Consider the following 13,902-nt stretch of genomic DNA (forward strand, 5'->3'; position numbering starts at 1 on the left):
TCAAATGCTGTGAAATTGTAAAGCTGTTTCTTGTAATTCTACTCTGTATCAGACTGGACCTCTGCTGGAAATCATCATTAAAGTGGCAGCGGCCACTGAGAAAAACCAACAGCCTCATTCACTGAATCAGGATGACAAGTAGTGAGGGGTTTTTGGAATTTCAGAGGGACTTGAAGAATGTTCACACATATGCAGTACTGTCTACGAAAGAGATAAATCAAGACCCCTAGTTCTGCAAGGCCTATCATGCAAGGGAAAAGTGAGCTATACAAATTTGCAGTAAATTCAGTACCTTAATCAAGTTCATCAGCTTTAAAGCAAATTTGAAGTTAACTTCCATACATTAAAAAGGGAAAAATATTTAGAATGCAAATTATAGATACTGTTTTCTTTACATTCTCTATTTTCCTAACCTGACACAATACATCAATATCAGTTTCAGGATTACAAAGGTGCCACACCTTTTTCAGTCAAAGCGAGGGACTATTTTAGGACAAAAAGCAATTATTTGTGAACTGTCTTTTCCTTTCACTGTAGAAGTTTAAGTGTGTATAAACAAGAAAAGTATGACCACATTTAGGCAAATCATATTCTTCAAAAACAACTTTTAACTTGCTGCAGTGTAAAAATTCAAACCAAGACATTAAAAACCACATTTTCCAATTTTCTTCAGAAATATTAAACCCAGTTACTTTCAAAATGCTAATGCCTTCTACAGCAGTATTCTGAACTCAAAAGTTTCAGACACAAAATGGATATTTAGACACCTGCCCAAATCTTGATCAGCCAGACTTGTTTTCTACTGCTACCAGTAATCAGCTCAAAATAATCTGCTTATACACTGATAAATCTTACTGAGTGATGAACCACAGGGAACTTCAAAATGTTAATACACACTCATTTATACCTGAACACTGAAGTCTAATCCAACTATCAAAATACAGAAAGAAAAGTACAGGAGTCAATCATTTAAAGTAGAACATATACATGTTTCAGCCACCACAGGATAAAGGTACTTATCACCACTTGATGCTTGATGCACTTACACTATTCACCACTAAAATGAGTGCAAGAAAGAGCACTAGCATCATACATTGTGTTGCTTCAAAAAGTTTCCAAATAGTTTTAAGAGTTTAAAAATAAGATTCCAAATAACACATTTCGCTAACAGTTATGTATAAAGCAATTTGACACACCTCTATATGAACATGCCACACTGACACAGAATACTCGCTTTTTTCCCAAATCAATTTTTAAATAAATGACCAATTTTTCATACAACTTCGCACTGCAATACTTACTAGTGGATTATGCACATCTTCAATTTCTTTAATTGGCTTGCCAATGGTATGTACTGCTGCACAACAGCAGACAGAAAAGAGGAGTGAGAGTATGTGAAACAACTCTTCAGACACTATCATCAGTGAAGGAGGAGAGGAGGTGCTCCAGGCACCAGAGCAGAGATTCCCCTACAGCCTGTGGTGGAGACCATGGTGAGGCAGGCTGTACCCTGCAGTCCATGGAGAGACCATGGTGGAGCAAATATCCACCTGCAACCTGTGGAAGACCCCACATTAGAGCAGGTGGACACATCCAAAGGAGACCATGACCCTGTGGAGAGCTCACACCGGAGCAGGCTCCTGGCAAGACCTGTGGACCCATGCAGAGAGAAGCCTGTGCTGGAGCAGGTTTGCTGGCAGGACTCATGACCCCAAAGGGACCCCATGCTGGAGCAGTCTGTTCCTAAAGCACTGCACCCTGTAGACGGGATGCATGCTAGAACAGTTTGTGAAGAAATGCAGCATGTAGGAAGGACTGACACTAGAGAAGTTCATTAAAGACTGCCCCCTGTGGGTGCGATCCCATGTTGAAGCAACAGAAGAGAGCAATGTGGAAGGAGCAGCAGAGACAAAGTATGATGAATTGACTGCAATGCCCACTTATCACCTTGCACCACTCAGGGGCAGGAGGTAGAGAGTCTGGGAGTGAATTTGAGCCCAGGCAGAAGAGAGGGGTGAGGAAAGTTTTTTTAAGATTTGGTTTTACTCCTTATTACCCTACTCTGACTTTTGATTGGCAACTAATTAAATTCCCCAAGTCAAGCCCATTTTGCCAGTGACAGTAATTGATGAGCAATTTCCTTGTCCTTATCCTGATCCGTGAGCATGTAATGTATTTTCTCTCCCCTGTTCATCTAAGAAGGGGGAGTGACAGAACAGCTTTGATGGGCACCTGGCATGCAGCAAAGGTCAACCCAGCACAACAGCAACCAACCACAAACACAAAACCCCACTCCGAATTTAATTTAAATTCAAAATTAACTTGGTCTGATCAGTGATAACAGCAATGCAGGAGGCATTAGAGTCTGAAAACAGATAATCTCTTTAGGATACACTAAGGTAAATTTCAGTATCTGCATAATGTTAATAATGCAACATATACTGTCATATCAAACATGCTGTATTTTGTATACTCAATTTCACTAAATCTGACAAAAACTTAAAACTACTGAAAGATTTATTGTATTTGTTTTTTGTATTTATTGTATTTGTATTGTATTTGTTTTTTAAAATATTTAACCATTTTTCCAGTGTTTCTTCAACTTCAATAAGATTGGAAGAAATTTTATGCAGAAATTTATTATTTCCTATTCAGGTATTATCGTCTCCTAAAAACATTAAAGTAATAAAGCATAAATACATCTTTAAATATTGTACCTTTGTAAGGGCAGCAGTATGATCTTCTCCACAACATATATGAACAACCTTCTGAGTTCTCAGTGACTTTAGCAGTGTAGGAACATACCTGTCTGAAAAGTTTAACACAGCAGTAGATCACTCAATTGCAAAATAAAAATCAGAAAAGAAATAGTGTTACTCATTTATTCGAATTCTGTTCCAGTCAAACAAGCACTTTAAACCTGTTAGCATAATGCAATGATTGTGACTAAGTTTATATATCTTTGAGAGGTGTTATCACAGAAAAACAGACACTAGTGTGCTGAAATACTTTGTGGCAAACGATCTCATTTTGCTTAGCATAGGATCATATGTCAATACGTAAATCATGAAATATGGAACAGTATGTTAGAACTCATACTGGCCATGAGGAACAAAAAAAGAGACTTTTTTGAGTTACGCACTTTATGTTTTTAAAGTGTTCCTCTAAGTTGGTATCAGTAGGTCATAGTTCAATATTGCTAAATGCACAATAGACTGGACCACTGAATAATTAGGAGGCACAACTAATTTCCCTCCATCACCAGTACAAATAAACTTTGTCATCCAGTTGCACGAAGGCAGTTTTTTCAGATATTAATGCTAAGGTCTTAAAATTTTCCAGATATGCCACAATGCCTGGAAGAAGCCCTATCAAGCTAGAAATAAAGAATTTTACTAAGAAGTGAAGCTATATAAAAAACTGGGGTCATACATATTCCAAAGAATGTGTAGAAGCAACTGAAGTCTCCATGAAGATTTTATTTCTGGAAAGTACATGTAATTTTCTTACTAGTGTGACCTGATTTAAAGCATTAATTCAGATACGCAGTTTAACCACAGCACATTTTTCTTACTTCAAATAGCATTGACAACAATGAATCCATGAGAAAATCTGAATTCACACAACCAGATATAGATTATCCTATACTAAACTGCGTGTTACAGGAATCCGAAAGCACACACTCCCCCCTTGGACCCCTGCACAGATAGTGGTGCATGTAACATTACAAAACCAACAAATATTTTTTTGTCTAACCTGAACACCTGATTAAAATCATTAATGAGTATCAATACCCTAGTAGAGGAAATTCTGGAAATTGTTAGCTGAAAATTGTTAATTATTATAAAAGTGGCCTGAGAAAGGCAGATATTCTTATGACAGTAAAACAGTGCCTTAAATGTGCAAAACAGTGCCTTAAATGTGCCTGAAGATGCCTTAAATGTGTCTACTAAAGACACTTATTTTTTTTTAATAGATTACTGGTTTTGTCAAGCAATTTCATCTACCCAAAATTCAGTTCAAACTAACTACTGCATAGTATCTTATTTCAATTCCTTTCAGAAAGTTTAAGTTGCAGAAAAATCTAGAACAGGGAAAGAAAACTAGCCAAGCAGGCTAGAATTCCAACCTAATATTGTCAGAATTTTCACTACAAAACAGCAGAGGAAAAAAAAATATGTCTTCCTTATGCAATTTCATATGACATCAACACTCCCTGACAATACTCAACTGAGGTTTGTTCTGTCTGGTGCTGTTCTAGAAATACTCCTGTCCTTAGATTCACAAACCAAGATCTTCACCACGAAGGTTTACTACAGTAATATTTACTTACCATTATCATCATTAAGACCCAGCTGCCCAAATTTGTTGCGTCCCCATCCAAAAATAGCTCCAGAAAGAGTTAGTACAAAACTATGAGCTCCTCCTGCTGCAATCTGTGCAAAAGGGATTCCTAGCAGAGATTTAATCACTTGTGGTGAGTTTTGCCTTTTATACTCATAACCTAAGCCCAGCTGGCCATATTTATTTTGTCCCCAGGAAAACACTTCACTTCCTGTTTAAAGGAAAAAAAGAAAACACATCAATACAATCAATAGAATTTAATTATATAAAGTTTATTTACTTTAAGACATGCTAAAAGTTAGACAATTAATCTCCAAACACTGCTTAGTTTGAAAATGCATAAAAATTACTGACTTTTGAAGCAAAGCAATCTTGTGTATCTGCAGACATTCAACTCAAATATTTAATCATAATATTTAAATTCAAAACCCTCCAAACTCTTAACATTCCTGTTTCAAGCAGTGTTAGATAAATTGACTTTGGTTTTTACAATGCAAGATGCTGTTCCATTGGGAGTTCTACTACTACATGTATTTTTATGCAGAGATCTTGAAGTTGCATACCAGCCATGCAAAAACCTCCAATTTCCAATCTCAAGCCTCATTTAAGCTTTTATACAGTAATGTACTTAATTTTCAGATACAATCTGAATTACATATATTTTAAAATTGTAAATATTGTATTCATGTTATTAAATAATGAAGCACAAAGTTTATAATGTCACTTGACTTACCAAAAAATTTAAAAAAAGTCAAAGAATCGTGAATTAGAGAGCTAATGTTAAGACTGCCTCCAAAATAAAACATTCTACTGAACAACCAACATTTTGCCAATATATGTACTATCCTAAAGATTAACACTAGTCACACACATATTTTGCTTTTGCTGATGTGATGTTTCAAACAAAGTTTCAAAAATGAAAAAAAATCAAACCAAAACCAATGAGACCAAAAAAGCCCTAAACCCGCCACTTTTATATAAAAAATTTTTCCTAACACCAAAGAAATCCTATGCCAATCATTTACAATCACATGAACTAATCCACCTGATCAATATCCCATATACAGATACAAAAATGCTATGAAGTCTCCTCTCAAAATGCACAATTCAAGTAAGTTCATCCCATTTCTCTCCCTGTGCAAATACATTTTTAAGGCTGTAACCTCACTACATCACAAGTAGTTTTGCGGGTTCTCTCATAATCAGAAGAAAACCGAAAACAAAAACTACCTTACAGTGCATGTGAAGAACAGAAACATACAGCTGCAAATCCATTAACTGGAAATAGAATAGTGATGTTGTACATTAAGCTTGTGAGTAAAATTCAGAGTGAATTTTAAATTGAAAACTCTTATTAAATTCTTGCACCTTTGACCAACAGAACGCTTAACAGCATAATGCTGATATTCCCACATCTGCTGCTGATCTTAACCCAGGCAAAGGGTTATTTGTAGATCTCTGACTGTCCTGAAAACAAGGAATCTTGTTACGTTATAAAGGCAAAGATAGCTGGGAATACATAATGGCAAAGAAAACACTCAATATGAGCTCATGAAAAGTCATGTACAGAATTAAAGCACATGTAGTCGGTATAAACTGTTATATTCAAGGAAACTAACCAACCAACCAATCAAATACAACCCGAGACATTCAGCATATAATTAACACTTCCCTCTCCACAACTTCTTTAGTTTATATCTTAACCACATATTTTTAAGCAACACCGCCAAACTAAAATCTTTCTGGATTTTTTGAGTTTTTAAGTTTCCATTAACCCTGTCCAGCAGCCAGTTCTTCCAAATGGAAGTTTTGGCAACAATTTTCCTTTGTCACAATGAAACAAACAAGCAGCAAATTTAAATTCATATTCATTCTGGAGAGCTATACTAACTAGTTATGCAGTACTCTTACACGAGTTAAGCCAGCTAAGTATGTCCTTAGCCCCAGCAAAATTCTGAAGACAGATGTTTAAACCTTTCCAAAGGGAGGTTATAATATGACGTTACATTTTAAAACTGTAGAAGCACCAACAAATCAGGGGCTTTGCAATGGAAAAATCAGACGAGGAAGTCATTGCCTGCAAGCCTCAGTAACTTGAAGTTACAGATTAAAACAGACTAATAGACAAAGTGGCATGCTAGCAGAATGCAAAAGAAACAAGACCAAAGAAAGGAGAGGAACAAAAATTAATTAAAGAGAAAGTTACACAAAAGCAAGCTGATAAAGAGCAAAAAAAGGTAAGAATAAAGTACCTTTATTTTTCAAATTCCATCATTAAATTACACTTCCCCTACCAATCTGAAATCCCATCTGTGTTAGGTGGTAGCACATTTTTTAAAAAACATTTCCTTTATAAAATAAACAAACGTTGAAACCTTTAGAATTACCCAGTAAGAAATTACACAAAACTTCAGAAGAATTTGGCTTACCTTTTGAGAGTGCTAAAGAATGATAATAGCCACAAGCTACTTGAACAATCTGGATCTCTGATAAGCTTTTAATATTTCTATTGGGGTAAGAAAACAAGAGAAAGAATTAAACTGCTAGTTCATGGTATAGAAATATGAAGTCACACAAGCAGGTAAAATACAGAAAGTGAATCCTTTTCAGTGAAGTATATATAAAACTAATTTAAATATCCTAACTTTAATTAGAAGCTATTTAGTAAAGTCTTAAGGCAAAAATTGCTTCTTTTCTAACACTTTCAAGGACAGGTTCTGTCTTATTTTCAAATTAATATCGTCAGTAAAAGACCATAATTAAGAATTAGGAAGGCTCATGTGCTAGGAAGGAGATGTCACAGAGCTGAATGGAGGAAATAAATACCAGATGCAAGAAGAAAATTATTCCTACTTTCTAATTACCGAAAGAAAAAAGGTTTGCCGTTTTCTTTATTACAACATTAGAGATACAGTCTTTATCTTGCACACTCAATTTTTCAGCTCTACAAACATCAAGATCATAAAAATCATAGAACACCAGATTGGAAGGGACCTGAAGGATCATCTGGTCCAACCTTTCTTGGCAAACCACGACCTAGACTAGATGTCCCAGCACCCTGTCCAGCCAAGTTTTAGAAAAAAGTGTCCAGTGTTGAGGAATCCACCACATCCCTAGGGATCTTACTCCAATGCTGACTGTCTGATTATTCTTATTGCGAAAAACTTCTCTCATGCTCAGTCAGAATCTCCCCAGAAGTAACTTGTAGCCATTACCCCTCACCTTTTCCATAACTCCTGTAAAAAGGGAGGCTGTCTTCTTCGTGGCCACCCTTTAAATATCAAAATATGGTGATAAGGTCTCCCCTGCGCCTTGTTTTCTCAAGGCTGAACAAACCCAGTTCTCTCAGCCTTTCCACATAGGACAGGCTCTCCAGTCCTTCGATCACCTTTGTGGCCCTTCTTGGGACAACCTGTCCAATTAGGGACCAAAATTGAACACAGACCTTGAATCCAAACTTCAGTTTACAGAACCGTTAAGTATTGCATGGTATTATAAAGAATTTGCAAACACATACAAATGTGCACTAAATCTAGTATGCTTTCAACTTCTGATGAGAAAACCAGGAGTTTCTAAAAGGCCTCTGGGATTTTTAATTTGAAATAAAAGAAAAATTTATAGTAGTTACTTGTATCTTTCATATTTATACAAACTTCATAGATAACCATGATAAAATTATGAATTACTAATATCTCAAGGAATTGTTAATTTCTTGTGTCTTTTTCCTATGTAAAAAACAAAATTAGAAAAGAAAACCTCCACTTGCAAACATACAAACTTACTGCTACAGGCAGTTTCACTGATTCCAGTGAACCTACTCATCATAGTAAAAATGTGGACTTCAGCTAGCTGCAACACTTACAGCATTCTGAAAACAAACAAGTGAATCTGGCTAGCATTCATTTTTCTAACTAGAAGGCATATTATTTGATCACACCTAAATCTGTGGTGACAACTGAAGTACAAAGATCAGAACGCAACCATACCTTCTTCAAATGTATTCCCACAACCGGTTTAACATTCTGTTTCTCTTAACATTCTAACTTCTCTTAAATGTCAGTTATCAATCCCTACTTACATTCTTAAAATACCCATCCTACTTTTCCAACATAACTCATTCCTAGTAGACGGCTATTAAAAAAAAAAAAAAAGGGGGGGGGAAGGAAAAAAGCAAACCAACCTGTAACACACTTCTCACGTGAGCTGACTTTCGAGAAAGGAAACTCTCTACAGCGTATAAATGCCATAACTAAAATACACTTTCTAATGTGTGTTTTTAATTATAACAGCAGAATAGATTAACCAATATGATTTAGTTATTTTTTTTTTCCCCAAAAAATAATGTATTATATACTAATTATTTTTAACCTGGGCACTCTGATGCATTCCTCTGTTCCCGGCAAGCCAAGCTGTCCATCAGTAGCCAGACCCCAAGCATATACCTGACCCTTGTCATTCAGTGCAAGAGTGTGGGCTTCTCCACATGACACAGCTACAATATTTTGGGCATCCAGTGCACCAACATGCTCTAAAATAAATAAATAAATAAATAATTAGTTGCCTAAACCCAAACTACTAAGGAAAAAAAAACTTCTAAGAAGCTAGTGTTGTTCAAGACAGTTATACTCAGTACTAAGATATCAATTGAAATGACACAGAAGTAAGCCCAGAAGTCTGCCAAAACATCCTTCATTTAAAATTATAAGCATGCTATTCCATGAGAATGCAGTTACATTTGATGTCCAAAATTAACCAAACAACACCTGTATCTGAAACAATATAAGAAGTATGCAAAAATTGCAGCTTGATCATAATGGTGCCTTCTAATCTTGCCAATCTGAAAAATGAGTGCAGAAACCAATTAACATTAAGGTCAAATAGATTACTGTCAAATGACTACACGTGTAGGCATTATGTAAGAGGAAAACATTCCACCACAGCAAATTAAATTCACCTATTCATTATTAACAAAAAAGCCTGGAAAACAAGGCAGGGCAAATTAAAGACTAAAGCTACTGATTTTGCAATGAGCTACACAATGTCCTCTTTATAATGCAAAATACCATAGGAACAGATCCCAAAGAGTAATTTTTCTAGACAGACAGTGCATGCCCTGAAAAGCAAACACTAAAATATCTGTGATTTTCTTCCAGCAGCCTGTATCAATACCTTTAAATCAACTTGGAAAAACTCAGTTTGTTTTCATGCTTATGATTTGTGATCAGAAATCTAACATTTTTATTTCAACAACAGTAAAGTGGAGAAATACCATCAGGGCCTGTCACTCAGGCTGGAATTTTCAAAAGTCCTCTTAAATAAGAGCTTGCTTAGACATTTCATGCCTAGATTTCAAACACTATTCTATTCCTGCCCAAGAACGGCACACCACTGAAAAAGCCTGTGTATCATCAATGTAATATGCACTGTAAACACAACCCATCATAGCCTAAGATGATTTCCAAACAGTAGCTAATAGTATCTGCAACATGACAGGCACTCAGTTTCCAAATTAAAGTAAAACAAGCAGCAGACATCAGTTCATTCTTTTAAATAGCTGGTCTGATTTAAGAGGTTACCACCCCAATTCAGCCCAATATGGCCTTCACAGCCCTGCCAATGGGAGGTCATCCAAGCACTCTCCAGTTCAGGCAAGAGCATGTAGATTAGTTCAGACTATCTTCACCAGCTGCTAAACTAGCCAGGGTGACTGATACATATTAAAGAGCATTCACGCAATCCCTATGGTAAGCAGAGCTCTGTGGGGAGAAAAGAGGGAAGGCACAGCTAAATAGTGCCACTGGTGACACAGGTGGCAGACATGCAGTCAGCAACAGTAGTATCTTCAGTTAGCAGAAAGGCATTCAAAAGAAAGCATCCACCCATGTGTAAAGATACTGAGCCTCTTTATATTGCGCAAGAAAAGTTATCCCAAAGCACTGACTTCACATTAGAACATTCAACAGCATTGTCAGTAACCTCTAGATGAAAGAAAAATTAGGGAGGAGAAGATTACAGTCCTCATGACTGCTGTGCCTGGGCATGTTAATAAAGGAAAAATTAAAAAAAGAGAGACTTGTAATAGATGCTTCTCCATTATATACAAAAGTTTATAAAAGTCTTAAAAAAAAAAGACCAGAAGGCAGAATTCAGATATTTTTGTTGTAACTTTAACATTTAAAAGACAATTCAGCATCATTTTCAAAGTGGATAACAATTATTCCATGAGTTTGACAAGCAAAGTTTCTATTGAGTTTCTATTTTCTATTCATGTTCATGAAGCAGATTCTTGCACAAGATTAAAGTTTATCAGTTTCAGTGTCCATTTACTGTTTCCCAATAGAAGTCCAAATTAGCTTCAAAAAGTTACACATCAACTACACACATACAAAAAAAAAAAAAAAAAAAACAACCCCAAAAAAACTTCATTTGGCACCAAAGCTGAAACTCTGAATAAGGGAGAATTACTAAAATACTGCATAATGACTTATTTCCATTTGAAATATTTCTAATAGTTATTGTGCCAAGTAACTCATAAAATTCCTATAGCAGTGATTAGAATAAACTCTTACTAAGCCTTTACAGTTTGCTTACGATGTGCTGAAAGTACTGTCAGAAGCACTGTTCCATGTCTCTCAGTAGCATACAGCTATGACTCACATGCACAGCTCTGAAGGGAGCCCATGTGCATACTCCTCTGCAGTCCCTACAAGATGTTTACCCACTTCTGCTATAGAACTGCAGTAGCAGGAAGCAGAAACACGCATTTAACAGATAGGAAGAAAAAAGCCCCAAAAAGTTTCACATTTAATGCTTTAGGCTTTTCCAAAGCCTCTTCCTGTCGCACTGCATATGCTGAAAACTTTTTTTATCAAAAGTTGTATTTTTAGTTCTTAAAAAAAAATAAATTAAGAACACTGCTTTAATTGGACCTGCTCTGCACCATGTATTAGATGATTAAAACACAGCATGTTTCTCAACTATGGTATGCCACATATTTATTTCTACCATATTCCAGTAGCCAAACGCATATATACAGTACAATGCTAATCCATGTACAAAAGCAGGTCACTTCCCCTGGAGATTAACAACAGCTACTGAGTCTCCCATAGCCTTAGGTAAAGGGATTCCATGCTGGAAATAAAACAAAGTGGCACTGTCCAGCTGCCTGGCAGGAAAAAATATGAGGGGACAGATATGTTTCACAGTTGGTCGTTTCCAATTGTCACAAGATGCAATCCAAGCAAAGGAATGTTTGCAAGTTAAAAATATGGCCATTCTTGGAAGACCTACTGTGCATACAACTCAGCACATGCACTAACCTTAGCAATCCTGGTACCATAATGAAAACAAACACATGCACAACTATACGTAATCCCTGCAGGTCATTGCTTCTAAACTTACCGGGTCTTTTCCTGGCTTTTTCATGCCCTAGTTGTCCTAGATCATTGCATCCACATGTATAAACAGTCCCATCATCCAGGACAAAAACAGTATGTCTCAGTCCACATCCTACATCTCTGACCCTTTTATTTAAGAAAAAGTCACTTTTTCTGGGTTCTAAAACAATCTCTTCATCAATTCCACCTAATCCAAGCTGTCCAAAAGATGCATTTCCCCAGCACAACATGTTTATGCTTCTTTTGATCACAGTGATCTTCCAACTTGACTTTTCTAGAATATCCCTTCTGTGTAGCTGTTAAAAAAAAAAACGAAAAGAAAAAAAGAAGAAGTTTTTCAGTATTGTCCCCAATATTTACATTACCTTCTGTATAGCATGTAATCCGCAAGTTCACTTTCTATATACCAGTATATCGAAACACTGAACAATATTTAAGACTGTGATTTACTTTCTTGGACAGTATTTACATTAACTCTGCAGTAAAATGCTTTCCTTGCTATTTCAGATAAAACTTTCTAAGATGTGCAAGTCCTCAGTTCTATAAAACTTTTTTGAAGTACCATTCTTTATTAAACTTCTCTAATTCCTAATCCAGATCTATGTAAGTGGCAGTCACAATCAATTCTAACCAGTGGCAATGACCTCAAAACATTTTTTAAGGAGACTGTAAAGGCTAGTTTCGTTGCATGAAGAGCTGCATGACTCCAGAAAGCACTGTGTACAGCCTCAAGATCATCCCCAAAAACAACATTTGACTCATAGCTTGGAAAAAACTGGTCATCTCTGATCAATCCAGTTATGCAACACAAAGAATAATACGATGTGTCAATCATTGCATTTAACTATGAGTCAACTGAACTTCCAATTTTAAAGAAAATATATAGGCAAAACTCAAGTCACCAGTGTTGCCCTGCAATTGACATGAGCTACAGCTCCATAGCTACTCTGCAGTAACAGGAGGCCACGTACACAAACTCCCCCATGCAAACCGCCAGCCCTAACGCCTCAATTTTAATTACCAGTGTTTGTGATAACACTCTGTACCTATCTGGAAAGAACACAAAGCTACACTTGTCTTTCATTTTCAGTACTGCAGATGATGAAGAAATTATGACAGTGATTTCACCATTACTCATACTACACTTCCGCGACAGCAAGTTTCCCCATATTTTCAGAGCAATTTAAAAATCAATGCAATACAGCGTAAAATTTTTGTAGTTTTTCAGCTATGACCATTATTTGGAAGACAGCACAACTAATGGAATGTGGAATAAAACACACCATGAATGCATTCAGTCTTACTGCTGCAGGATTTTAACACATATAAACTGCCTCAACATAAAACTGCTCACACTAGCAAGCCACCAGTTAGCACCAAGTGTTACACAAAACAAAGGAGGGCAGAATTCTTCTTGCACAACAGGATGATCTATTTTTCTCTGAAAAAGTCAAAATGCAGTAAACAAGATGCTTATTTTTGTGATGTCATTAAAAAGTCCCAACCAAATAAAACTAGGTCAAACAGCTTAAAATATATTGCTTTCTGTTTACCTATCTCAGAGGATGACGCATGGTCAAGTATTTCCCTAGCTATATCCTACCACATTCAGAAGGGGACATCAAAACGATGAAGTCTTCGCTTAAGACATAGCTATGCAACAGCAAATTTCACACATTTGTAGCAGTGACTGCAACGCAAGCTTCAACCTGCAACACAAGAAGTTAGAAAAGATGTATGAGTATAGTGCTTTAAGATTTCTGTAGTCAAGAGATACCTCCACCTCCAGTGGGGTAAGAGGAAAAGTTCTCCTTTCCGCTGAAACAGGTACGTATTTCCATCGAAGGTGGGTTTTTTGTTTCTTTTTTTCTTTCAGAGTCAGTATCCACAGCAGCTTTGTACTTTGACCTCAAATCACAGCAGCATTTTATCCCCGTAGTCATCAAGCCAACTCACGTTGTCAGCTGCTAGATACTACCCCGCGTGACGTCAAAAGCAGTCCAGTACCGACACCAAATACGGAACGCGAGGGAAACCACTCAACCCCTTTTCTATTAGCAGAGGCAGAGCGGGTAACGGTGCCACAGGAAGAGTCTGGATGTTTCCCGCAGGCTGGAGCGGGCTGCGTAACCTCGCTGCGCCCGGCCACCCGAGGGCCGGG

General features: G+C 36.7%; 1 protein-coding gene across 3 annotated transcripts in view; it reads right to left on the reverse strand.

The window, feature by feature from the left end:
* The window catches only part of HERC4 (HECT and RLD domain containing E3 ubiquitin protein ligase 4), a 33,167-nt gene extending 21,196 nt beyond the window's left edge, over positions 1-11,971 (reverse strand). For all 3 annotated transcript variants that reach the window (XM_010024923.1, XM_010024931.1, XM_010024915.1), the window contains exons 1-5: positions 11,746-11,971; positions 8,713-8,872; positions 6,774-6,850; positions 4,334-4,555; positions 2,718-2,809 (exon numbers count right to left, since the gene is read on the reverse strand). In XM_010024923.1, coding sequence (XP_010023225.1) covers positions 2,718-2,809; positions 4,334-4,555; positions 6,774-6,850; positions 8,713-8,872; positions 11,746-11,971 — 777 coding nt within the window. The remainder of the gene's footprint in view (positions 1-2,717; positions 2,810-4,333; positions 4,556-6,773; positions 6,851-8,712; positions 8,873-11,745) is intronic.
* Positions 11,972-13,902: the final 1,931 nt, after the last annotated feature.

This window comes from Nestor notabilis, unplaced genomic scaffold (assembly GCF_000696875.1).
Source record: "Nestor notabilis isolate BGI_N333 unplaced genomic scaffold, ASM69687v1 scaffold30300, whole genome shotgun sequence".
Lineage (NCBI taxonomy): Eukaryota > Metazoa > Chordata > Aves > Psittaciformes > Psittacidae > Nestor > Nestor notabilis.